Source organism: Panthera pardus, unplaced genomic scaffold, assembly GCF_024362965.1.
Source record: "Panthera pardus isolate Hobbes unplaced genomic scaffold, ASM2436296v1 HiC_scaffold_11, whole genome shotgun sequence".
Lineage (NCBI taxonomy): Eukaryota > Metazoa > Chordata > Mammalia > Carnivora > Felidae > Panthera > Panthera pardus.
In genome coordinates this window covers 70,721,336-70,747,065 of record NW_026526666.1, presented here as the reverse complement: position 1 = coordinate 70,747,065, position 25,730 = coordinate 70,721,336, and the positions used below count along the sequence as shown (strand labels likewise).

The window sequence follows — 25,730 nt, the reverse complement described above, 5'->3', positions numbered from 1 at the left end:
AGTCTTCCTATTTAATAATGAGGACTTGCTCACCTTACTAAGATTTCCAAAGTATTACCAACTAGTCAGGATCTTAACTTCAGGTTATGTCAATGGTGGCAGAGCTATTAGATCCCTATGCAATACCCATGCAATCATTTGGTCTAAAGAACTGTGCTCAGCTTTAAAAAGTTGACTTTCGGGTACCTGGGTGGCTCAAGTCAACTGAGAGCGTCCGACACTTGATTTTGGCTCAGGTCATTATCCCAGGGTAAAAAAAAAAAAAAAAAAAAAAAAAAAAAGTTCACTTTCCTAGAGTTCTTGCAGCTAGGTGTTGCTATCTGACAGTTGGCCAATGTTGTATACATGCAAATTGTAGGATGGGGCTTTTAGGAAAGCACTTAAAAAAGTGCTTTTTTTAAGCACTTTAAAAAAGTGCTTTTCTTTGTCCTTTCCCTAGCCAGAACATGGATGGGTAGTACAGAGGTGCATAACTAGCCAAGCCCAAGTTGACTAAAACTTACAAGTTTCTTGATAATACCAAGGAGCTCACCCTCGTATTTTTTTATTTTTAGTTTTTTTAAATGTTTATTTTATTTTTGAGAGAAAGAACGCGAGCAGGAGAGAGGCAGAGAGAGAGGGAGACATAGACTCTGAAGCAGGCTCCAGGCTCAGAGCTGTCAGCACAGAGCCTGATGTAGGGCTCGAACTCACAATCTGTGAGATCATGACCTGAGCTGAAGTTGAACACTTAACCAACCGTACCACCCAGGTGCCCCAGGCTCACCCTCTTAAACTGCAACCTCTAACTCTCCTGTTGTAGGATACAGAACAAAAACAAAACAAAACAAAACCCTCTTGGTTTTACGGTTTTGTCAGATTTTCTAATTTTTTTAAATGTATTTCTAAGGTTGGGGGGAACAGAGGGATCCAAAGTGGGCTCTGTGCTTACAGCAGAGAGCCCGCAGTGGGACTTGGACTCTCGAACCATGAGATGATGACCTGAGCTGAAGTCAGATGCTTAACTGACTCAGCCACCCAGGTATCCTGTCAGATTTTCTTATATTGCAAGTAAATATAATCCTAACTGATAAAAGCTTCTGTAAGTTTACCAACTTCTTAGAGCACTAACCAATTCAAGACTTTAAAAAAGCATAAATACAACACGGGAAAACCCCTATGTTGCCCAGAAAATTCCTATGGTCTTACATCCTCCAGCTTGTCACAGTCTCTGTTCTCTGAAAAGTCTCCATTCCGGTCATCCTTCAGAGTCTTCAGGAACTCACTCTTCCTGTCGGTAGTTCGGCGGGTCAGCTTGGTCAGGCGAGAGGAGCTGATCTCAATTGGAGGAGTAGTGCTGGAGGGACTCTGGGCAAATATCACAAATAGGTTGCTCCTGACAGCAAAGAGCAAGAACTGGAATTCTCTGGGTCACTTCTATATGGAAGTGGTTTCCAGAATCTGGCAGCCTATTTACCAGTCTGTCTTTTATCAAAAACAAACTATCCTTTTCATATAAACAGACTTCAGCTTTGCAGGGTTTTTGCAGTTAAGACTGTATAGTTTATACAGCATCTCTTTCATTTTTTTATAGTCTCGAGAAATGATGCCGGTCTAACATAGTCTACTACAGAGCAACTACTAACTACTCAGCTACTGTCCATCTTTAGACGCTAATGGGGTCAAGAAATGACTCTGAGAGAAGCACAGCTACAAAGGAAATGGAATTAGAGTTGTACATGTCATACCGTGTATCTTAGCACATGTAAGTAAATGAGAAATGGCAATTTTAGAAAAAGCTGTTTGGCCTTGTCCTCACTCACCTCTTTAGGAGAGCTTAAAACTGCACCACCAGCCAGTACTACTGGTTTGGTAACAGAGATTGGACTGGTAAAAGCAGACTCCCGGCTCGAGGAAAGGGATCCTGATTTGTGTTCCATTCTGTTAGCTTTCCATGCACTGGGCTACACAGGAAGAAAGAATAAATCAGTCAAAACAAGTATGGAGACAGAAGCTCAGCCTGGAAGATCAGAAAGTAAACAGTGAAATGTTATGTAAGAACACGAGTTCCAAGAGCTTACCCATCTTAACATGTTTGGGAGGCATGCAACCTCTTTCTGATGTTAGGCACTTGAAGGAGAAAAAAGCAGATGGGAACCAGAAGGGTCATGGGATATTAATAGGTATTTCTCAAAAAGAAAGCTCTGGTTCAATAACTCTGGGAGAAGCTGAAGTGAATAAAGTTCAACAGGTTTCTTCACTGTGCTATTTCTCAAAGCATTTAATTGTATATGAATTGGAGAGGCAGATATAATATACAGCATTTTCCAAACTTACTGGACCCCAAAATGTTTTGTTTCCCAGAAGGAACTCTTATGGCAGGAAGCTAGTTCTAGGAGGCCAGAGCAGGCAATGTAAATGGCTAGACAATGCTGGTTTGATCCTTTCTTTGCTTGGCCTTGTGGGGCTTAGGCCTATTTTGTCATGCTGGCCCTAGCTCCAATTTTGATGGCAGCATAGTGAAGCTGGAAGATTTTTTTTTTGAGTCAACCACACTGTCTGAAGAGACAGGAAGACAAAGCACATCAATGGAGTGAGGCTGGATAAGTGAAAAATGTCCATTTTTCCAGAATGAAACAATCAGAACAGAGAGACGGTCAGGACAAAGGAAGGATCTGAGTGAAAAGAATTTCTTTCTTGGTATTCAACAGGATATTATAGGCTTTAGGAAAGGAATTAATGTAAATGAGTATCTACCAGACGCTTATCAAACTGTTCACATTCTTATTCTAATTAGGTATAATTATTATATTGACTTTTAAGAAAGTTATACAATTTGTCCAAGGTTACTCAAATAGTATGTAGTATTGTTTTTTTGCAATGCCTCCAAAAAGAACATGCAAGCAGATAAGAGAGACAATGACCCTACTGGAATGGAGATTAATTTTTTTTCTTGTGCTCATCAAAATCTAAAGATGGCTGCTTATATAAGACTAAATATCAAAGATGATAGTTCCTCAGTGGCTTCCAGAGTTGTAGATGGTTACCAGATGCCTTGTCTTTCTTTTAACATTGTCACCTCAGGACACACAAACACTTGCATTTCTGCCACAGTAGTATGAAAAGTTTACCAATGTTACATGCAACAGGATACCTACATCTCTGCCCAACTTTATTCCAATTTAATCTTAATTTTCAGTAACTCAAACACTATGCTATATAGCTGGCTTCTCACTGGACAAAACCCATTTTGCCCTGGGCCCTCTTTTAGTAGAGAAATTATATATGTAGACATGCATCAGAGTGAACCACATATCAACCATGGTTGGCTTTTTTTTTTGTTTATTTTGAGAGAGAGAGAGAGAGAGAGAGAGACCGACCAAGCACACATACATGAGCAGGGGAGAGGCAGAGAGAGAATCCCAAGTAGGCTCCACACCATCAGTGCAGAGCCCGATGCTGGATTTGATCCCACAAACCATGAGATCATGACCTGAACCGAAATCAAGAGTCAGACGCTTAACCAACTGAGCCATCCAGGTACCCCTCAACACAGCTTTTTAAAAAATGTCCTCCCTTTCCTTTAAACTCCAATCAAAGCACTCCCAACTCTCTCCACCACAAATGATCCTGTCTTCTCCTACTGGACTCAGAAGTCAGAAGTCACTAGATCAAACTTTCCCCAATTCCCTCCTTTGCACCTCAAGTTTAACAGCTTCCTACTCCCTTTCTACCATTCTACACCTAGTTCATTCTCTTTCCATTCAGAATTTATCAGTTATTTCCTCCCTTCCTTCTAATAAGTTCTTCCATTTTATCTACAAACATGCTAAGCCACCTTACTGAAGCTAGGTGAAAAAAACCAAACACATTTATTTTCCTTTATACTACCATCCTTTTATTGACAAGCTTTCCTGCATTAAGTCAGTATCTGCTGTCTTACACTTGCTCATTATTACTTTTCAATTCTTTGCAACATTCACCTCCATCCCCATTTTAATAAAATAGTTCTTTTGGGGCACCTGGGTGGCACAGCCTGCTTCAGATCCTCTGTCCCCCTCTCCCTCCCCTGCTTGCACTCTCTCCCTAAACAATCAATTAATTAACTAGCTCTTTCAATAAATAACCAAAAATCTTGTTGTCATATTATATTCCAAGGCCAGCTCTTAATAAAAATATCTGTTTTTGGAGATTGCTATTACCCATCTTTTCAGAACCTGTCCCCTCTTTCCTTTCTGGATTCCCTTGCGTCTTTTCAGTGGATCCAGGAGGCATTCTCCAGGGCTCTAGCCTCAGTGTTCTGCTGTAATATGCTTCTCAGTTAACCAGTTATTTGTAACTGTTTAATCCCTTAAATTGTTGAGACCATATGATAATATGTAAAACTGTATCTCTACACTTAACCTCTCTCCTGAGGTTTTTTTTTTTTTTTTTTTTTTTTAAATGTTTATCTATGTTTGAGAGAGAGAGAGAGAGACAGAGACAGCGTGTGAGTGGGGGAGGAACAGAGACAGAGGGAGACACAGAATCCAAAAGCAGGCTCCAGGCTCTGAGCTGTCAGCACAGAGCCAGATTTGGGGCTTGAACTCACAAGCTGTGAGATCACAACCTGAGTTGAAGTCAGATGCTTAACGAAGTGAGCCACCCATGTGTGCTGTCTCTCTTGAGTTTTTATAAAGACCTCCATGATTGGACTGGCTTTAGTAGTCCTTCCCCCCATCAATTCCCAACTATCAGCCATACTTAAGCATTTGTCTTTTCCCAAACATGCCATGTTTTGCCTTCCTTCCTTTCCTTCCCTTTCTTTCCTCTCTGTTTGGATAACAATGGTTCCTCTGCCTCAAAAGCCCCATCTACTTGCTCCCTAACAAACTTCTGCTGTTTTATTTTTTTAAAGTAATCTCTAGGCCCAATGTGGGGCTCAAACTCATGATCCTGAGATCAAGAATCACATGCTTCATGGGCTGAGCCAGCCCTTCAGGTGTGTCCCAAACTTCTACTGTTTTTAAACTATTTACTGACTTAGGCCGTGTCAATATTATATTCCAAGTACTTTTAAAACTTTAATTTCATTCTTTTACCACAATTATGTGACAGATATAATTCGCTCCAATTTATTTTTAAGGAAACAAGTTTAGCAAAATTAAGTAACTTGCTGAAAATCATAGCCCCAGAGAGCGGCATGAAGTTTGACTCTAAAATCCAAATTCTCAACTTCCTCTTTTTTAATCCTTCAGGATGGTAGACATTTTGGAGCAGTGGAAACAGCTCTGGATTGAAGTTGGTCAAACCTGGTTTAAGAGCCCTGGCTCCATCACTTTATCAGCTATGTAATCTCATATTACAGAATTTTCTACATCCTAGGATTAGAGGAGTAAACTTATAGAATATATGTAAAAGGCCTAATGAAGGTCTTGGAACATAGGAAGATGTCAATAAATGGCAATTCTTTCCTTTTCTACTTCAAAACCCAGTTCAAATCTGACCTTATCTATAAAGACTCTGAGAAGAACATTTATTATTATTATTGTTTATTTATTTTTTTATGTTTATTTCTCTTTCAGAGTGAGAGAGAGGGAGACATACAATCTGAAGCAGGCTCCAGGCTCTGAGCTGTCAACACAGAGCCCAACATGGGGCTCAAACTCACAAACAACAAAATCATGACCTGAGCCAAAGTTGGACACTTAACTGACTGAGCCACCCAGGTGCCCCGAGAACATTTATTTTTTATATCTGTCTCTCCACTAGACAGCAAATTCTTTAAGATTATTTTGGGGTTTGTTGTTGTTGTTTTATTTTAGAGAGAGAGAGAGTACAGGAGCAGAGAAGAGAGGCAGAGGGAGAAAGAGAGAATCCCAACCAGGCTACATGTTCAGCATGGAGCCTGACAGGGAGCTTGATTCCACAACCCTGGGATCATGACCTGAACCAAAATCAAGAGTCTGATGCTCAACCGACTGAGCCACCCAGGCACCCCTAAGATTACTTTGTGCCTCTAGTGACACAGGTTTTAATACATAGATACTCAACGTCTAGAGAAAATGAATGAATGGATAAATCCACGTTTTCCAGTCATCTCACCTCTTCCTTCCTCTAATACCTCGCTTTTCACATATCTACAACCATTCTCATTAACTGTTCCTGAAATCTGACCTTCCTCTCTTTTATACCTCTAGTGAAACAGCTACAGAGCTATACCAGTTTCCCAGAGAAGAACATGTGGTGTCATGTTTTCGGCCTCTAATTTGCTTTACACTGTGTGACTTCACCACCTCCCTTCTCTGTCCACTTTCATCATCCCTGTTCAGGCTTCATTACCTTTTACAAGGACAGTAACAGCTTTTACTTTAGTTTTCCTATTTTCATTCTATCCTCCACTTAGGATAGTCCTACACAACAGGGCTAAACTAATCTTAAACCCTGTGTCCTGACTTTTGTTCTTGCCACTTCTTCACCCTCAAAACCGTTCCTAGGTGTTTGAGGACATGACATTGTCTTAAATCATTTCTATACTCTCTAGAGTCTAACAGAATACTTGCACTCATTTCTAATTAAGTAACACTCATAAAAATTCTTTATAAATTCTTAAGGAATGGAGCAAACATAAAGTGTGATGGCATATTGATAATAATAGCTATAACTTATTAGCACTTACTATATGTCAGCTTTAAGTACTTCATAAAACCTTCTCATCTATTCCTCACAAAAACCTTAAAAGATGGGTACTATTACCCCATTTTATAGATGATCAAACTGAGACTTAGTAAAAAACCTGACCACGGTCATATCATAAAGAATGTGCAAAGTGAACTCTATCTACTCCAAGGCCCTGCTGTTAATATTCATGCCACATTATTTCTTTGATAGTACTTGCTCCCTTGACTTAAATTCACATTCTTTCCCTTCTACATCAGAGAAACAAGTATCTTATACCCTTTCAAAGATAATTCAACTTGTCAATCAGTTTTATTCCCACTCATTTCTTCCTGAGCCATGATTCTTTAATGACTTCTTTGAAGTATATTCCAAGTTGCTCCCAAGGGCTTCTTCCTACAGATTTCTTCATCCTTTCACTTAACTTTACCACCACATATATTCTATTTCCTTTTACTGTCAAGTCTCAAAAGTTGCCACTGCCTCTACTTCCACCCACGTAATTCCAGGATCCCCCGACATCTTGTTTTGTCCCTACACCACTCTCATAAAACCTAAAGTCAAAGGTCATCTAAACCTTTCCAATTGCTAAGGTCAAAACCCATTTTTCATTTATTTTCCTCAAATGGTCAGCAACAACTGACAAGCGTTGACAACCCCAGTTGCTATCTAAACTCACCTACCCAGATTTTTGTGATAGCACAGTATTTTTTTTTTTTTAATTTTTTTTTTTTCAACGTTTATTTATTTTGGGGACAGAGAGAGACAGAGCATGAACGGGGGAGGGACAGAGAGAGAGGGAGACACAGAATCGGAAACAGGCTCCAGGCTCTGAGCCATCAGCCCAGAGCCTGACGCGGGGCCCGAACTCACGGACCGTGAGATCGTGACCTGGCTGAAGTCGGACGTTTAACCAACTGCGCCACCCAGGCGCCCCAGCACAGTATTTTTTTGATGTCTGAATTATAATTTCTTAGTCTTATGGACTATATTGTTATTTTCCTAATATTTATAAGATATTAAATATTTCCTCCAAGTTTTATTTTCCCGTTCTTTATTCTTCCATCCTTTTCCCTTAGAGATCTTATCTACCCTGAAAGCCTCATTCATTACCACTAGGATAAGGACCCCCAGTCTGGATATTTCCCCAGTGCTCCCAGGAGTAATTAAAATGATCATCCACTATCCCTCAAATATGCCTAGTGTTTTCTGGTTTCAGAACTTGCATTTACCTCTTCTTACCATGTATAATACTCCCCAGACTCTTTTCTGCCTATCCAAATGTGAATCATTCTCCAAAGATCAGTTCAAAAGACAGTTTTCAATAACATTTTCCTCAATGGTCATAATCTGAACTGATGCTGCTCCTCTAAACTGAACACTAAATAGTGTTTATTTAAAAAAAAAATTTTTTTAATGTTTATTTATTCTTGAGACAGAGACAGAACGTGAACAGGGGAGGGGCAGAGAGAGAGGGAGACACAGAATCCAAAACAGGCTCCAGGCACGGAGCTGTCAGCACAGAGCCCGATGTAGGACTCGAACCCACGAACTGTGAGATCCTGACCTGAGCCGAAGTCGGATGCCCAACCGACTGAGCCACCCAGGTGCCCCCTAAATAGTGTTTAAGTAATTTAGTTGTTCCAAGTCTGTTTAGAACTTGTTATTAGCATGTTATTATTTCATTTCACATATATCACATGACCTTTCATATTGTTATATCTTGTTAATCAGATTTTCAGCTCATGGAGTATCATGACCCATGTTGTACTTCTCTGTACTGTTCATAACCACCAAACACAGTGCTTACACACAGAGGAAATGAATAAATGCTCACTGGTTTTCCTCTCAATAACAAAGTAAATTCTAGTTATTGCTGTACTGTGCTAACAGCTCAAAGCCTGGAGCCGGCTTCAAATTCTGTGTCTGCCTCTCTCTCTCTCAAAAATAAACATTAAAAAAAATTTGGGGGGGGGGGCACCTGGGTGGCTCAGCCAGTAAGCGTCCGACCTTGGCTCAGGTCATGATCTCACAGTTCGTGGGTTTGAGCCCCACATCGGGCTCTGTGCCGTCAGCTCAGAGCCTGGAGCCTGCTTTGGATTCTGCATCTTATTCTCTCTGTGCCCCTCCACGACTCATGCTCTGTCTCTCAAAAATAAGCAAACGTTAAAAAAAATTTTTAAAAAAACACTAAAAAAATTTCAAATTATACTAAAGAGATCCAATAAAGTGTTATAAATATTATGATAAGAGACAAGAGCACTACTCAATTAGAGATAAAAGGATGAATTAGATCTTTAGATGTATGTGATAGAAAAGGATTCACAGAGCAGGTAACATGAACTTGAAGGATAACTAATTTCCCAGGTAAAAGAAAGAAGCGATAGTAAAATATAAAAGATGGATTAGAGTTAGGCTATAAAGAATTATACATGCCACTGCCAAGGAGTCTAGCCACTGTTATTATAAGATCAGTGTTGGCAAGCAACAACTCGTGGGTCAGAGGCCTGTTTTTGTATGGCCCATGAGCTAATAATATTTTACATTTTTCAAGCACTGTAAAACAAACAAAAAACACAAGGGGAAGGGAGAAAAGGTAACAGAGACCATATGTCATAAGTGACCAGCAAAGCCTAAAATATTTATTATTTGGCTCTTCACAGAAAAGTTTACCAAACCCTTCTGTAGATGGTTTGGGACCGCTAAAGTGATTGAGGAAAGGATGTGTTATATTCAAATTGTTTTATGATAATCATTCTGGCAGTTCTGTACAAGATGACTGTACAGGGAGATGAAGAAATAGAAGAGGACACTACAACAGTAAATGGGAGGTGAAAAGGGCACAGGACATCACAGAGGGAGTAACTGACACGGACTTTATAACTGCTTGGTAGAGGGGAATGAGTAATGAGGAGGAAAGCAGCAGCCAATCTAGACAATCATCCGAGTGATCAAACGGATGTTGATGCTATTAACGGAAACAGCAAATTAAGAGAAACAGGTTTATGAGATGAAGCTCATGAGAATGAGAAGCCTACTAAGAAAGCAGCTGGCAGCAGTAGAGAGTTTGGAGACAGAGTAAACTATATCTATAGATATCTGTATATAACTATATAGATATCTATACAGTTATATCTATTTTTTTTTTTTCTGTTGAATCATTCACCAGATACTCATTCAGTACTATATATATTAGGTACTGAATGAGTATCTGGCGAATGATTCAACAGAAAAAAATAAAAATACTATTTTTTTTCCTAATTTATTACCAAACTTCTGCTGTATAAGGTTCTTATACGGATTCCAAATCATACCTTGGAAGGTGGTGGTGCAGGCTTAGGAACCAGGTTCTTATAGACACTTGGAACCATGGTTGACGATTTGTTCCCATTTGCATGGTGAGATCCTGGTGAGGTGAATGCAGCAGAGAAGGCAGCAGAAGGATCTTCTTTGGAAACTTTTTTGATGACTAGCATTTTGGAAGGTTGCTTGGCACTAGGTGGGTTTTCTGTGAAATACAATAGTGAAGAGACAAAAGAATGTCAAGCAATGGTTAACATGAAGCACAGTTTATATGAAGTCCTCACTTTCAACAGAGAGCTGGCAGGTGAGACTGAGGGACAAACATTTCCTGGTGTGCACTTAACAGATATTCTCAAAAGTGACAATACTTGAGAACTACAGGAAAAAAGGCAACATATGAAGCTAAATTCATAAATCAACCAGGAAGCCCAAAGATGTTAGTAGTCCTTCAGGGGCTTAATATGTCTAGTGTATGGTGTGATCACTCAGGCCATCAAGAACATATCCAAGGGTGGCAGTTCCTGTTAGCAGGGGAATGGAGAGAGATGTGGAAATTGGGAAAAGGAGGCTACCATGGGACCTTCTGATCAAAGTGGAGCAAAGCTTTACACTATTAACAAAGGGGAAATGGTACAACAAGCACCCTTAATTCCGTAACTCAAAATCCAAAACCAGTATTCAGGTATGCTAAAGCCTTCCCAATAAGATGCCTAACTACTGACTGAATAGGTCTAATGTAGGAACTAGGGGAGTCTCATTTGTAAATGCCAACAATTTCAAAACTACAGATCACATTTGGTATAAAATACATTGATTTGTATGTTAATTTTTTATAAAGCTAGTTACTCCCAGCATGTACACATAAACAGGTATATGTATATGTTTTCACCTTGCCTTCTACAATAAGCAACATTTAACTGCCAAACCTGCCCCCTAACCACCCCCACCAAATAAAAAAAAAAAACAACTGTAACCTGGCTGAACAAAATACTCTATAGGATGTGGTAGTATGCAGCCTTTCAAAGAACATTTTAGAAGAGTATCCAATAATATGAAAGAATGCTTAGTACATATTGTTATATATGCCTGCCAAATATTTAGGAGACAATTATAACAACATAAAATTCAATTGAATTGTTACAAATGAATTAGCAATGTTAATTAAACATTACTACTTATAAGCTTTAGATTATTCTCCCTTTGCTTAAAATCTTTCAAATTCAGGGCTCTACAAGCTCTCAATTATCTGTATTGGGACTCCACTACCATTACAGTTCAATGGTATTTTCGGAGGGCAGAGTAAGAGATAATAGGTGTTAGTTACCATGTGCAAATGGATGAGATGAGAAAAAAAGAGATAAAGAAACAAACAAACAAAAAAGAGATAAAGAGTTTTTGCTCTTCTCCATGCGAAGAAAAATTTAAAGTTGTGTGCCTTTAAAATGGCAAAATCTACCTACCCCACACTCCAGAAGGGGTCCCAATAGGTCTGCATGGCTGATTCTGTTTGCCAGCTTCTGGATTCAAAGAAGGCTAGGAAAAAAGGGATATTAATGGTTGATAAAGAAAGCTAATTATTTTGGCACTTTTTACAAAGTAGCCATCACCATGGAACCTATCAAATAATTATATATGAGCAGCACTTATTTAACGCTGTAATCAGAATCAAGTAAGCAGAAGATATTGAAATGCTAAATCAACAGATCTTGTATTAATCTTAGGCTCTCTTGGGTTTCATTTCCCTTAATGTAAGAGGATTAAATTTGTTTTTTTAAAATGAACAGATTAAATGTAAGTCCTCATCTGCCAATAGGACTATATACGCCAAATAAGGAGGCACAGAAAACTGAATGAACAAGAATGTAGATTACTTTTCTCAGATTTAAGGATAATCTGGACAGTGAAATGTGTAGTATTTGTGATTTTTCTAAGACTGCTTTAGGGCAGAGCCAGACAATGTGCCAGGGACAGTGCTAGAAATACAAAGACAATTAAGAAGAGCCCCTGTGCCCACTACAAAGATATACTTGTAGACAAGCATAATAAAAGGTTACAGGGTTTATGATAAAAATTCCTATTAGGGAAGAGGAACGGTCAATTCCGCTTGAAAAAGAAGTGCTATCAGAAAAGGTTTCATTAGAGGTTAAAGGACTAAGAAGGAATCTTTAAAGATGAAGTCCAAAGTTGGAAAATGGGTGATTCCAGGAACAGAATGCTCAATGAACATCTGGAAAGCGTGAAAAAGAATAGAATATTCAGAAATCTGCAAATAGTTTAGAATGATTAGTACTAGGGAAGGAGGGGATCCTTCTGTGGTGAAAGAGATGTCTTGCAAAGTAGGCAAGAGCCAGACTGCAGTTTAGTTTTTAGGGAGACTAAATTTTATCCTGTAGGTATTGAAGATCCATCTCTCGGGCAGAGTTAACATAATCCATAATCATTAAGTTTTTAACAGTCTGGTAAGCAGCTTGAAGGATGTATTTGAGAAGTTTAAACATCAACTAGGAGACCAATTCCACAGATCCATAGATAAAGAGAGAAATGAAGGTAACAGGAATAGAGGAAGAGATGAGGGGAAGGATGGGAAAGTGTTAAGAGCAATAAACTGGACTTAACAAGGTTGAGTATGACACTGGTGTTCAAGCCCAAACTTTACAATATGGTAATAGAGTAGGAAAATGGCTTTTCAGCACAATTACCCACAGAACATTAAACAAACAACAGAAAGATGCCCAGATCCACTACAAAGCTTCTGAATCAGAATCTCCAGGGATGGAGCCCCAGCAGGTATATATTTTCAACCCATCAAGGTTGAGAACCACAACAATAGGATAAGCACAGATACATACTGAATAACTAACTCAATATATAAATGGACAAATTAGTGACAAAATATGAAGGACAGGTAAATACACTCCTCTGGATAGAAAAATACAGGTAAAGGGAGTCCCCATAGATAAAAGCTGTATTTTCCTGTTTTAACAGGCTTGTGTTGTTTTTTTAATGTTTATTTCTGAGAGAGACTGAGAGACAGCATGAACGGGGAAGGTGCAGAGAGAGAGGGGGACAGAGGATCTGAAGCAGGTTCTGCCCTGAAAGCAGAGAGCCTGATATGGGGCTCAAACCCACAAACCGTGAGATAATGACTTGAGCCGAAGTTGGATGCCCAACCAACTGAGCCACCCTGGTGCCCCTAAGCTTTCATTCTTAGTCACATTTCATTTAGGGTTTTCAGAGCTACTTTATGTGTGGTACCTTCTATTTCTCTCCATTGGTTTTTTAAAAATGTAAAATACAACACAGATACAAAAAATTACAAAAAACAAATGGGCAAAAGCTCCAGTAATCACCAGGCAGTTCAAGCAACAGAATATCAACATCCAAACCAGAAAATGTTTTATAAGCCTCATTTAAAAAAAACAAACCAGGGGTGTCTGGGTGGCTCAGGTGGTTAAGTGTCTGACTCTTGATTTTGGCTCAGGTCATTATCTGAGTTACAGTGACAGATTAACTGACAGTGCAGAGCCTGTTTGGGATTCTGTCTCCCTTTCTCTCTGCCCCCCACTGCTCTCTCTCTCAAAAATAAATAAATAAAACCTAAAACAAACAAAAACCCACAACATAAACCCAAAAAACAAACCTCCCTCCCCTCTAAAAATAACTATTATCCTGACTTATGGTGAACACCTCTTTGCTTTTCTTTTACCACCCTAGTGTATATCCCTCAAAATGATTATTTGGTCTCCAAAAAAATATCTCTTAACTCTCTTAACTTACAGGTTACTCTAAAATATCTTATACCTCTGTATTTCCTATAAATTGGTGGTTGGTTCTAGAGGCTACAGAACTGCCCCCCTCCCCTATACACATCTTTATTTTGGAAAGGCAACTTCTTGCTAGCTTTGTGCACTAGGAGACACATAATGTCTGATTATGCTTCTTTTTGTGAGGCTGGCAGATATGGATGCTCATAGCCTAAAACTATTAACTTACTACAAGCTGCAAAACAATGATCTTCCAGTTTTATCATTCCTTCTTTATTAGCTAGTATACTTGCATAAAATGGAATTTCCTCTCATCTATTTGGTGACTCAATGGTAAAATTCACAGGGAAAGATAGACTGCATGCTTATTTCTAAGGTGAGGTATCACTGAGAACTCACAAATTTAATCAGTTAATATCCTTAGCTGATGCATGAAGCATCTATATTTGGCCAGTGGGAACATCTTCAATTTGGCTACTGAATACTTTTGATACAGCTCTAGTAATCTTTAATCACTTCTCTGCTTTGTAGTATGACAAAATGTTCCAAGCTTATCTTACAAATATCCTGTCCAGAAATGCTATTTCAAGACTACTATCTGGGTACTAGGGATGCTAATTGCTATGAGGTTGGTCACTGCTTTTAGGTCTTTTCCATGAGCAGAGTCTGGAAATATATACCCGTTTTCAAAGAATATATCATAACATGACCTCTCACTGATATATATTTTTTAAAGATTTATTTTAAGAGAGAGATTGCATACGAGGAGGGAAGAGGGGCAGAGGGAGAATCAATCTTAAGCTCAACATGGGGCTTGATCCCACGACCTTGGGGTCATGACCTGAGCCAAAAACAAGAGGTGGACGCTCAACCAACCAAGCCACCCATGTGCCCTGATAATTCTAATTCATATTGAGAAACTTGAGTTTTTACCAAACATCTTATATCTATACTTCATTTCCTCTACATCAAGAATCCTGACTTTCAAGGACACAAGGTATAGAATATCATATCATATTCAACCACTTTATCTCGTATTACATACAACATACAACAGTTACATACAGATTACATACAACAGTAATCAGAGTATCAATCAACATGACACCACCAACATGACTAATAAAATGTTATTCTGTACAGGCTCTCCCCATTCTCCCACTAAAAAGTTATACCTGTTTGGGGCATCTGGCTGGCTCAGTCAGTGGAGTATGCAACTCTTTTTTTTAATGTTTATTATTTATAAGTAAGGGAGGGGCAGAGCGAGAGGGAGACACAGAATCCAAAGCAGGCTCCAGGCTCTGTCAGCACAGAGCCCAACGTGGGGCTTGAACTCACAGACCGTGAGATCATAACCTGAGCTGAAGTTGGGACGCTTAACCGAGTGAGCCACCCAGGCGCTCCATGGGCATGCAACTCTTGATCTTGGGATTGTGAGTTCAAGCCCCAAGTTGGGTATAGAGATTACTCAGAAATAAAATCTCTAATAAAAAAAGTAAGGTGGGGCACCTGGGTGGCTCAGTTGGTTAAGCGTCCGACTTCGGCTCAGGTCATGATCTTACGACTCGTGAGTTCGAGCCCCGCGTTAGGCTCTGTGCTGACAGCTCAGAGCCTGGAGCCTGTTTCAGATTCTGTGTCTCCCTCTCTATGACCCTCCCCCGTTCATGCTCTGTCTCTCTCTGTCTCAAAAGTAAATAAACGTTAAAAAACAAAAATTAAAAAAAAAAAAAAAAGGTATGCTTTTTCTAGACTGTTAAGAGCCCATAGCTATTACATGCTAAACTCTCTTAACTCTCATTTAGTTCTATAATCAGCCATATATTTAGTATTTACCATCTTTCTGTTTATCTTTCAGGTTAGTTTCATTGTCTGAAGCTTGTCTAGTATTTTCCTCAGGAAAATTCTTGGAAACAATATTCCAAGTTCCTACACACTAGTATTTGTGACTTTTAGAAATGAAGATTAGTTTGATAGAGTATAAAATCTTTGGCTCACATTTTGAGTACTGTAATTGTTATTCCATTGACTTGTCATAAAACTTCATCAAAGTCTGATTTTCTTTGTAAGTCACTTGGACTTTATGCTCAAAGGGTATTTTTCTTTTTCACTTGAATCTAGCATTTTATAAGCCTATTTGGTGTTGGCTGTTCTGGCTGCCCTTTCAATTCATAGCTTCAAATCTTACTGTATTTCAGGGAATTATTCTTGAATTGTAATTTTTAGCTGTTAACTTGTCCTTTTGGGATTTTCTGGGTGTGTGTGTATGATCCTATTATACATATATTGGATCATTTTTGGCCAAATGTGTATCATCTCTCAATTCTTCAAAAAAAATTTTTAATGTTAGAGAGAGAGAGAGGGCACGCGCGCGCATGAGGGGCGGAGGGGCAGAGAGAGAAGGAGACACAAAACCCAAAGCAGGCTCCAGGTTCTGAGCTGTCAGCAGAGCCCGATGCGGCACTTGAACCCACAAACTGCAAGATCAGGACCTGAGCCGAAGTCAGACACTCAACTGATTGAGCCACCCAGGTGCCCTTTTATTTTTTATTCACTCATTCATTCATTTAAACAATAATGATGCATTAAAAAAACTTTTTTTAAAGCAGGCTTCACACATAGCACAGAGACCAACATGGGGCTTGAACTCACAATCCTAAGATCAAGACGTGAAGCAAGATCAAGAGTGGGACACTTAACTGATTGAGCCACCCAGGCATCACCCCCACTCAGTTTTTTATATTTAGTAAACTCTACCCCCAAAGTGGGGCTTGAACTTACAACCCTGAGACCAATGGTCACATGCTCTACTGACTGGGCCAACCAGATGCCTCTCAATTCTAACTTTTTTTTTTTTTAACATTTACTCATTTTTGAGAGAGAGAGAGAGAGAGAGAGGAAAGGGAGAGGGGGAGAGAGAGGGAATCCAAAGCAGGATCCAGGCTCTGAGCCATCAGCACAGAGCTCAACATGGGGCTCAAACCCACAAACCATTGAGATCGTGACATGAGCCAAAGTCAGATGCTCAACTGACTGAACCACCTAGGTGCCCCAATTTTAACTTTTGTTTATAAATTCTTATTTTGAGAGAGAGAGAGAGAACAAGTGAGTGCGAGCAGGGGAGGGGCAGAGAGAGGGAAAGAATCCCAAGCAGGCTCTGTGCAATGCTGTCAGTGCAGAGACCAACACAGGAACTGTGAGATCATGACCTGAGCCGAAATCAAGAGTTGGACGTTTAACCAATATAGCCACCCAGGTGCTCCTCAATTCTAACTTTTAATGTTTCTCCCTCATTTAAAAATTTTCTTCTAATTCTTAGAAAACATTGATTATTCACTTGAGTTCCTTCTCGTTTAGTCTCCTTTTGAGTATCTTTCCTTATTTCTAGCACCTTAAGTTTTTCTGGTTGAGGTTGTTCTTATGCCATTTTCTTAGTATTATCTAAATTTTAAAATAGTATAGTAGTACTGTAGTACTAGTAAATTTTAAAATGGTTCTTATCTGTTTTGTGGACATGCTGTACAGGTGTACGTTGCATTGTCTGTTAAGGATGTTATTCTAGTCTATTCTTTATCCTTGTGACCCTTAAAAATTTTTTTTTAATGTTTTTGAGAGAGAGCGAGCAAGCAAGCCAGGGAGGGGCAGAGAGAGAGAGAGAGGGAGAAAGAAATCCCAAGCAGGCTGCAAGAAGAGCCTGATGCAGGGCTCAAACTCATGAACCATGTGATCATGACCTGAACTGAAACCAGGAGTTGGATGTTTGCACCACCCAGGCGCCACTTCTATTGATCCTTTTATGTTCATTTATGTATGATTAGTTTTGTGAATGTGAGTCAAGACTGCTTTTCTGACATCAAACTTTAGAGCTCTTTTCTGTTTTTTCATAGTGTTAAAAAAATATGGTGGCTTATGGGGCCGCCTGAGTGGCTCAGGTGGTTGGGTATCCAACTTCAGCTCAGGTCATGATCTCACAGTTGGTGGGTTCAAGCCCTGTGTCAGGCTCTGTGCTGGCATCTTGGAGCCTGGAGCTTGCTTCCGATTCTGTCTCTCTCTCTCTCTGCCCCTCCCCTGCTCACACTGTCTCTGTTTCTCAAAAATAAATAAAAATGTTTAAAAAAATTTTAAAAAGGTGGCTTAGTTTCTTTCATGTCCAGGCTATTGTCCCTACCTTCTTCCCTCCCTTTTATCTGAACCTTCTCTTTCCTTTGTCTCTATGTTTTCCATTTCTGTAGTTCAATCTGGATTCTATTTCCAAAAGCTTTGTGTTCAGTGAGGGGCTACATTCTGGAAGGGAATACTGGTTGGTTAATATAAACAATGATAGTGCCCGGTGCTAGTTATCAACTATTGCCTTAGTTCCAAAGTCATCCTTTCTGCCTACTCTTTGTAAATGTGTCTGAGCACTTAAAATTTTTCCCTTTGCCAGCTGTCAGGTTAACTTTTGTCAGTAGAGCAAGACAGACTTCTGCTTCTTACTCCGGTGTGCTTACTCAGCAGGCTCCTGCAGCACCCAGTTCCTGCTAAGCCAGGTTCTAAAGTGCAAATGAGCTTTGACTTGAGTGATTTTACAGCAGAGTGACATGTGAACAGCTTTACCAGGTACTTAAGAGGGCAGATTTCCAACATGTTCTCTGGAGAACCACCTGAACAACTGTTCTGTCATTCAGTAAACCACAGCTAAGCCCTTCCTCACAAGGTCTGGTGGTGATGGGGGAATGGGGATACTCTTCCTTGAGTACTCTATCTTAGCCCTAGGGTTAATGGCTATTCCCTACATCTGCTACTTTGATACTCTTCAGCGTTCTCTTTATTGCTAGTCAACTGCTCATTTCCCCAATCCTGTACTTTCCCTGTTGAAACTATGGTGTGGCTTTTCTCTCCTAACTGATCCAACCAGACCCTTTATACCTCATTCCAGTATTGACTGACTAGTTTTGTAAAACCACTCCTAATTTTCAGCTGTTCTCCAATTAACGTTCTAAGCCATCTAGAAACAACTGCTGCCTCTTTTGGGGGCTGTCAGATATCCTATGCTTTCTCCAATTTTTCCTGCACAAATGCTACCACCACCCAGGTATTATAGTTTTGTGGTTTGTTCCTGTTTAACACCTCACTTTGTTTTGCTGTAGATAATGCCCATGGATTTTTTTCTGGTTCTTCGATTCCAGTTGTTCTGTATTCTTTATTATTTTGAAATAATTTCAGAGTTACAACAAAGTTGCAAAAATAATTCAAAGAATTTCTTTATATTATGCACAGATGTCTAGATTCTCATGTCACCATTTTACATTTGCTCCAACATTCTAATTATTTTTTCTTGAACCATATGCAAGCTGAAGGACTTGATACCATTTACCCATAAATACTTTATTATGTGTTTCCTCAAAAGCACGTTCTTTATATAATCACAATGCAATTATAAAGACTGGGCATGGGGCGCCTGGGTGGCTTGGTCAGTTAAGCGTCTGACTTTGGCTCAGGTCATGATCTCGCGGTCCGTGAGTTCGAGCCCCGCGTCGGGCTCTGTGCTGACAGCTCAGAGCCTGGAGCCTGTTTCAGATTCTGTGTCTCCCTCTCTCTGTGACCCTCCCCTGTTCATGCTCTGTCTCTGTCTCAAAAATAAATAAACGTTAAAAAAAAAAAAAAAGACTGGGCAATTAATATCAACAAATACTACTATCTAATCTATAACACTTATTCAAATTATAATACTGATTAGTTTCATAGCAAAACAAAATTTTTAAAATGTACATTGTTTTTCTCTCATCCAGTATCCAATCTGGGATTACATGCTTTTTTTTTTTTTTTTGCATAGGCTCCATGCCCAATGTGAGGCTCGAACTCATGACTCAGAGATCAAGAGTCTCACTGACTAAGCAAGCCAGGCACCCTGAACGTGTTTCCTTTAGTTGTCTTATCTCTTTAGTTTTCTTTAACCTGGAACTTTTCTTTCACGACAACATTTTTAAAAAGTAGACGCTACTTCTTTTGTAGAATCTTTTGTAATTCTTTAGTAAAACTTCAATTTGAGTGTGTGTGGTATTTCCTTATGGTTAGATTCAGGCTATGCATTTCTGGAAGGAGTTCACAAAGGTGAGGTTGCATTCTCAATGCATCACATCAGAAGGCTTATTATATTTATTTCCCCCATGACTGGTGATGTTAATCTATTTTTTAAGTTTCTTTATTTTGAGAGAGAGGGAGGGAAAGAGAGAGAGCACGCACATGCAAAAGAGAGAGTGGGGTAGGGGCAGAAAGAGGGAGAGAATCCCAATCAGGCTCCATGTCGTCACTGCAGAGTCTGACATGGGCTCGATCCCACGAACCATGAGATCATGACCCAAACCAAAATTAAAAGTCGGATACTTAACTGACTGAGCCACCCAGGCGCCCATCTATTTTTTTAATAAAATAAAATACAGAGTGAAATGCACATATACCAAGTATACCATTCTATGAGTTTTGAAAAATGCTCATAACTCCTCAACCTCTATAAAAATAAAAACTACCTTCTACAACAAGAAAGTTCCTTTTGCCCTCTCCAGTCAATCCCCACTTCACACAAGCAACCACTGTTTGGATTTTCTTTCCCACCATAGATTACTTGCTTATTCTAGAATAGGCACATAAATAGAACCAGATGGTATGTACCATTTTGTGTAATGGTACACTGAAACTCATCACGTTGTTTTATCAGTCACTCCTTTTTATTAACAAATATGTAATTCATTACATGATTACACCACAACTTTTCTATTCTTGGGTCAACAGATATTTAAACTGTTTCCAGTTTGGTGCTATTATGAATAAAATTAAAATAAATGAACATTTACCTTCGTTTCTCTTGAGTATCTATAAATAAATATCTAGAAGTGCTGGGTCATAATGTAGTTTTACAAGAAACTACCATAGCTTTTCCCAAAATGGTTAGACTACTTCATGTTCCTGTAATGTATAAGAGTTCCAAATGCTCTAGAATGTGACCGAATTTAGTGTTTTCAGACTTATAAATTTTAGCCATTCCGGAGCGTGGGTAGCAATATCTCACAATGGTCTTAATTTGAATTTCCACATTTCCCTTGCAACTAATGACAATGATTATTTTTTCCATGTGCCTACTGGACATTTGAGTATCCTCCTTTGCGAAGTATCTGTTCAAATCTTGCTCATTTTTTTCTTTTCAAATTTTTATTTAAATTCTTATTAGTTAACATACTGTGCAATATTAGTTTCACAAGAAGAATTCAGTGATTCATCACTTACATTCAACACCCAGTGCTCATCATAACAAGTGCCCTCCTTAATACCCATCACTCATCTAGCCCATTTCACACCCACCTCCATCAATCCTGTTTGTTTTCTATCTTTAAGAGTCTCTTATGGCTTGTTTCTCCCTCTTCCCTACTCCCTTGCATATGTTCATCTGTTTTGTTTCTTAAAATCCACAGGTAAGTGAAATCCTATGGTATCTTTCTCTGACTTATTTTGCTTAGCATAATACTCTAGCTGCATCCATCTCACTGCAAATGACAAGGTTTCATTCTTTTTGATGGCTGAGTAATACTCTATTATATATGTACACCACATCTTTATCCATCCATTAGTCGACAGACACATGGGCTCTTGCCATAGTTTGGCTATTGTTGATAATGCTGCTATAAACATTGGGGTGCATGTCCCCCTTTGAATCTGTATTTTTGTATCCTTTGGGTAAATACCTAGTAGCATAATTGTTGGGTCATAGGGTAGTTCTATTTTTAGTTTTTTGAGGAACCTCCATACTGCTCTCCAGAGTGGCTGCACCAGTCTGCATTCCCACCAACAGGGCACATCCTTTCTCCACATCCGCGCCAACACCTGCTGTTTCTTATGTTAACTTTAGCCATTCTAACAGGTGTGAGGTGATATCTCATCATGGTTTTGATTTGTATTTCCCTGATGATGAGTGATGTTGAGCATCTTTTCATGTGTCTGTTAGCCATATGGATCTTCTTTTGAAGAGTGTCGATCCATGTCTACTGCCCACTTCTTAACTGGGTTGTTTTGAGTGTTGAGTTTGAGAAGTTCTTTATAGATTTTGGATACTAACCCTTTATCAGGTATATAGTTTGCAAATATCTTCTCCTATTCTGTAGGCTGCCTTTTTTTTTTTTTTTAAGTTTATTTATTTTTGAGACAGAGAGAGACAGAGCATGAACAGGGGAGGGGCAGAGAGAGAGGGAGACACAGAATCGGAGGCAGGCTCCAGGCTCTGAGCCATCAGCCCAGAGCCTGACGCGGGGCTCGAACTCACGGACCGCGAGATTGTGACCTGAGCCGAAGTCGGACGCTTAACTGACTGAGCCACCCAGGCGCCCCTGTCGGCTGCCTTTTAATTTTGTTGTTTCCTTTGCTGTGCTGAAGCTTTTTATCTTGATGAGGTCCCAACAGTTCATTTTTGCTTTTGTTTCCCTTTTCTCCAGTGATGTGTCTAGTAAGAAGTTGCTCAGGATGAGGTCACAGAGGTTACTGAACTGTGTTCTCCTCTAAGACTTTGATGGTTTCCTATCTCACATTTAGGTCTCTCATCCATTTTTAATTTATCTTTGTGTATGGTATAAGAAAGTGGTCCAGTTTCATTCTTCTACATGTGGCTGCCCAGTTCCCACAAAACTATTTGTTGAAGAAAGTATTTTTTCACCTGGATATTCTTTCTTGCTTTGCTGAAGATTAGTTGACCATATAGCTGTAGGTCCATTTCTGGGTTTTCTGTTCTGTTCCACTGATCTATATGTCTGTTTTTGAGCCAATACCATGCTGTCTTGATGAGTACAGCTTTATAATATAGGTTGAAATTCAGAATCATGGTGCCTCCAATTTCATTTTTATTTTTCAGGATTGTTATGGCTATTCAGGGTCTTTTATGGTTCCATACACATTTGAAGACTGTTTGTTTCAGCTTTGTGAAAAATGCTGGTGGTATTTTGATGGGTATACATTAAATGTGTACATTGCTTTGAGCAGTATACACATTTTAACTATGTTCTTCTAACCCATGAGTATGGAATGCTTTTCCATTTCTTCATAACCTCTTCACTTTCTTTCAGAAGTTTTATGTAATTTTCAGAGTACAGATCTTTTACCTCTTTGGTTAGGTTTATTCCTACATATCTAACTGTTTTAGGTGCAAATGCAAATGGGATCAGTTCCTTGATTTATTTTTCTGCTTTGTTATCGGTGTATAGAAATGCAACAGATTTTTGTATATTGATTTTATATTCTGCAACTTTGCTAAATTCATGTATTAGTTCTAGCAATTTTTGGTGGAGACTTTTGGGTTTTCTACATAGAGTATCATGCTGTCTGCAAATAGTGAAAATTTGACTTCTTCCTTGCCCATCTGGATTGCCTTTTATTTCGTTTTGTTGTCTGATTGCTAAGGCTAATAAGACTTCCAGTACTATGTTAAATAGTAATGGTGAAACTGGACATCTGTAATCTTGTTCTTAACCACAGGAAAAAGTTTTCAGTTTTTCCCCACTGAGGATGATATTAGCTGTAGGTCTTTTGTATATGGCCTTAATAATGTTGAGGTATGTTCAATCTCTACTTTGTTGAGTTTTTATCAAGAATGGATGTTGTATTTTGTCAAATGCTTTTTCTGCATCTATTGAGAGGTTCATTATGGTTCTCATAAATCTTGCTCATTTTTAAAATACCGAGTTGTTGGGGTACCTGGCTGGCTCAGCTGGTAGAACATGTGACTCTTGATCTTGGAGTCATGAGTTTGGGTCCCACATTGGACATAGAGGTTACTTCAAAGAAATAAAATACAGTAAAAACCTTGGATTTCAAGTAACTTGTTTTGCAAGTGTTCCATAAGATGAGCAAATATTTCTAATAAATTTTAACTTGATAAATGAACGATGTCTTGCAATACAAATAGTACACGATGCCAAGCGTCACATGATCATAATTGACTCAACAGTTCTCTTTTGCTCGCTGCAGATTGTGGGTGATCGTCTCCCATACTTGGATGTTTGGTCTCAGAGGCCACAGGTTTTGGCAAAAATCAGTGATTTTTCAGAACACTGGAAGGTGCCCACACCTGGCACTAGCATATTTTTTGTCACTTTAAAGCACCTATGGACAGTCCTTTGCTTTTCCATGTAAGAGTAAGCTCAAGAATGATTTGCTTCATTCTAGGCCAGGCTACCTGCAGATATAGACCCTTTCCTCTGCTGCCTTATTGCCAGCTACATTAAATACAGTGTATGACAAGAGTTTATTAATACTGTCCGGTAGTCAACATCGGTGCCAGTGTATACAATGGCCCCCATGCACAAAAAGGTTGAAAAGGCAGGCAGGGAGGAGGAGATGATTACAGTGAAAGTTAAGGAAATCATCGTGGGGTGCCTGCATGGCTCAGTCAGTTAAGCATCCGACTTCGGCTCAGGTCATGATCTCACTTTTCATGAGTTTGAGCCCCACATCAGGCTCCCTCCCTCTCTGCCCCTTGCCCACTCGCACCCTCTCTCTCTAAAATAAACAAAAGAAAAAAAAAAAAGAAAACCATCAAGAAGTAAGAACAAAGTTTGCAAGTTGCTGAAATTGCAAGATTTTAGAAGACATCTACATCTGGGGGCGCCTGGATGGCTCAGTCGGTTGAGCGTCTGACTTCAGCTCAGGTCATGATCTCATGGCTTGTGAGTTCGAGCCCCGTGTCGGGCTCTGTGCTGACAGCTCAGAGCCTGGAGCCTGCTTCAGATTCTGTGTCCCCCTCTCTCTGCTCCTCCCTTGCTTGTGCTCTGTCTCTGTCTTTCAAAAATGAATAAACATTAAAAAAAAAAAAAAAAAAAAAGACGTCTATGTCTGCATCATGTCTGCAGAGAAGGAGGAGAGAAAAAGGTGGATGAATCCTTCACTTCAAATGAGATTAGGGAGATGTGTAAAATGTGGCAAACAGTGCAAACTTTGTAGAAAAGCACCACCTCAATAAAGCTGTAGCAGTGCGAGCGACGAATCTGCTTAACAACAATCCAATATCACATTTCTGTAAAATCCTCAAAAGGAGGCGAAAGCAAGTGCCATTGGATAGGTTCCTCGTTAAAACTGCATGAAAAGGAAACGATTCCACTGAACCAATAGACAGCAGTGATTCCATTAGTGATAGTGAAAGTCATCCAATAACCCTCTTCCTCCTCTCTTGTTTCCCTCATACCAACCACAAAGGTTTTCAAAGGTAAGTGCCAATTATTTTTCTTTATATTTTGTATTTTATTTTCTTTATATTTTATATTTATATTTTGTATATTTATATTTTGTATTGTATTTTTGTATTATATTTTGTATTGTATTCTTTATATTTTGTATATTTTGTATTATATTTTGTATTTTGTATTATATTACAGTATTGCAATAATTTTTATATGAATATTTTTGGGTTGTGGGATGAATTATCTGAGTTTCCAATATTTCTTACACGGAAATTCGCTGTGATATACAAGTGCTTTGGATTACAAGCATGTTTCCAGAATGAATTATGCTCACAAACCATATATATATTTACTGTATATATAAAATATTGTCTTTTTATTATTAAGTTGTAAGAGTTATTCATATTATATATACAGGTCCATTTTCATATATGTTTTGCAAATATTTTCTCAGTCTGTGAGATAAGCAGATGTTTTACATTTTGATGAAATTTGATTCATCAATGTTTTTCTTTATGGTTATTGTTTCCTATGTCCAAAGAAATCTTCTTCTACCCTCTAAGCCATAAAGATATTCCCCCAAGTTTTCTTCTAGAACCTTTACAGTTTTAGGCCATACATCTGGGTCTATAAATCCTCCCAAATTCACTTTTTTGTATGCTGTGAGAAAAAGGGGGAGACGGGGAGAAGGAGGGAGGGGGCAGGAGGGAGGGGGCGGGAGGGAGGGAGGGAGGGAGGGAGAGAGAGAGAGAGAGAGAGAGAGAGAGTGTGTGTGCCATGTATGTATATATAGTTCTTTCTCCACATTTCTTTCTCCGTTGGTCTGCTTTAGCAT

General features: G+C 39.1%; 1 protein-coding gene across 1 annotated transcript in view; it reads right to left on the bottom strand.

Moving 5' to 3' along the window:
* Positions 1–25,730, bottom strand: part of GPBP1L1 (GC-rich promoter binding protein 1 like 1) — a 66,374-nt gene that overhangs the window by 3,092 nt on the left and 37,552 nt on the right. Inside the window, 4 exon segments of the mRNA XM_019449474.2 lie at positions 1,189–1,347; positions 1,803–1,943; positions 9,951–10,144; positions 11,400–11,472. Of these exon segments, the coding sequence (XP_019305019.1) occupies positions 1,189–1,347; positions 1,803–1,943; positions 9,951–10,144; positions 11,400–11,472 (567 nt within the window).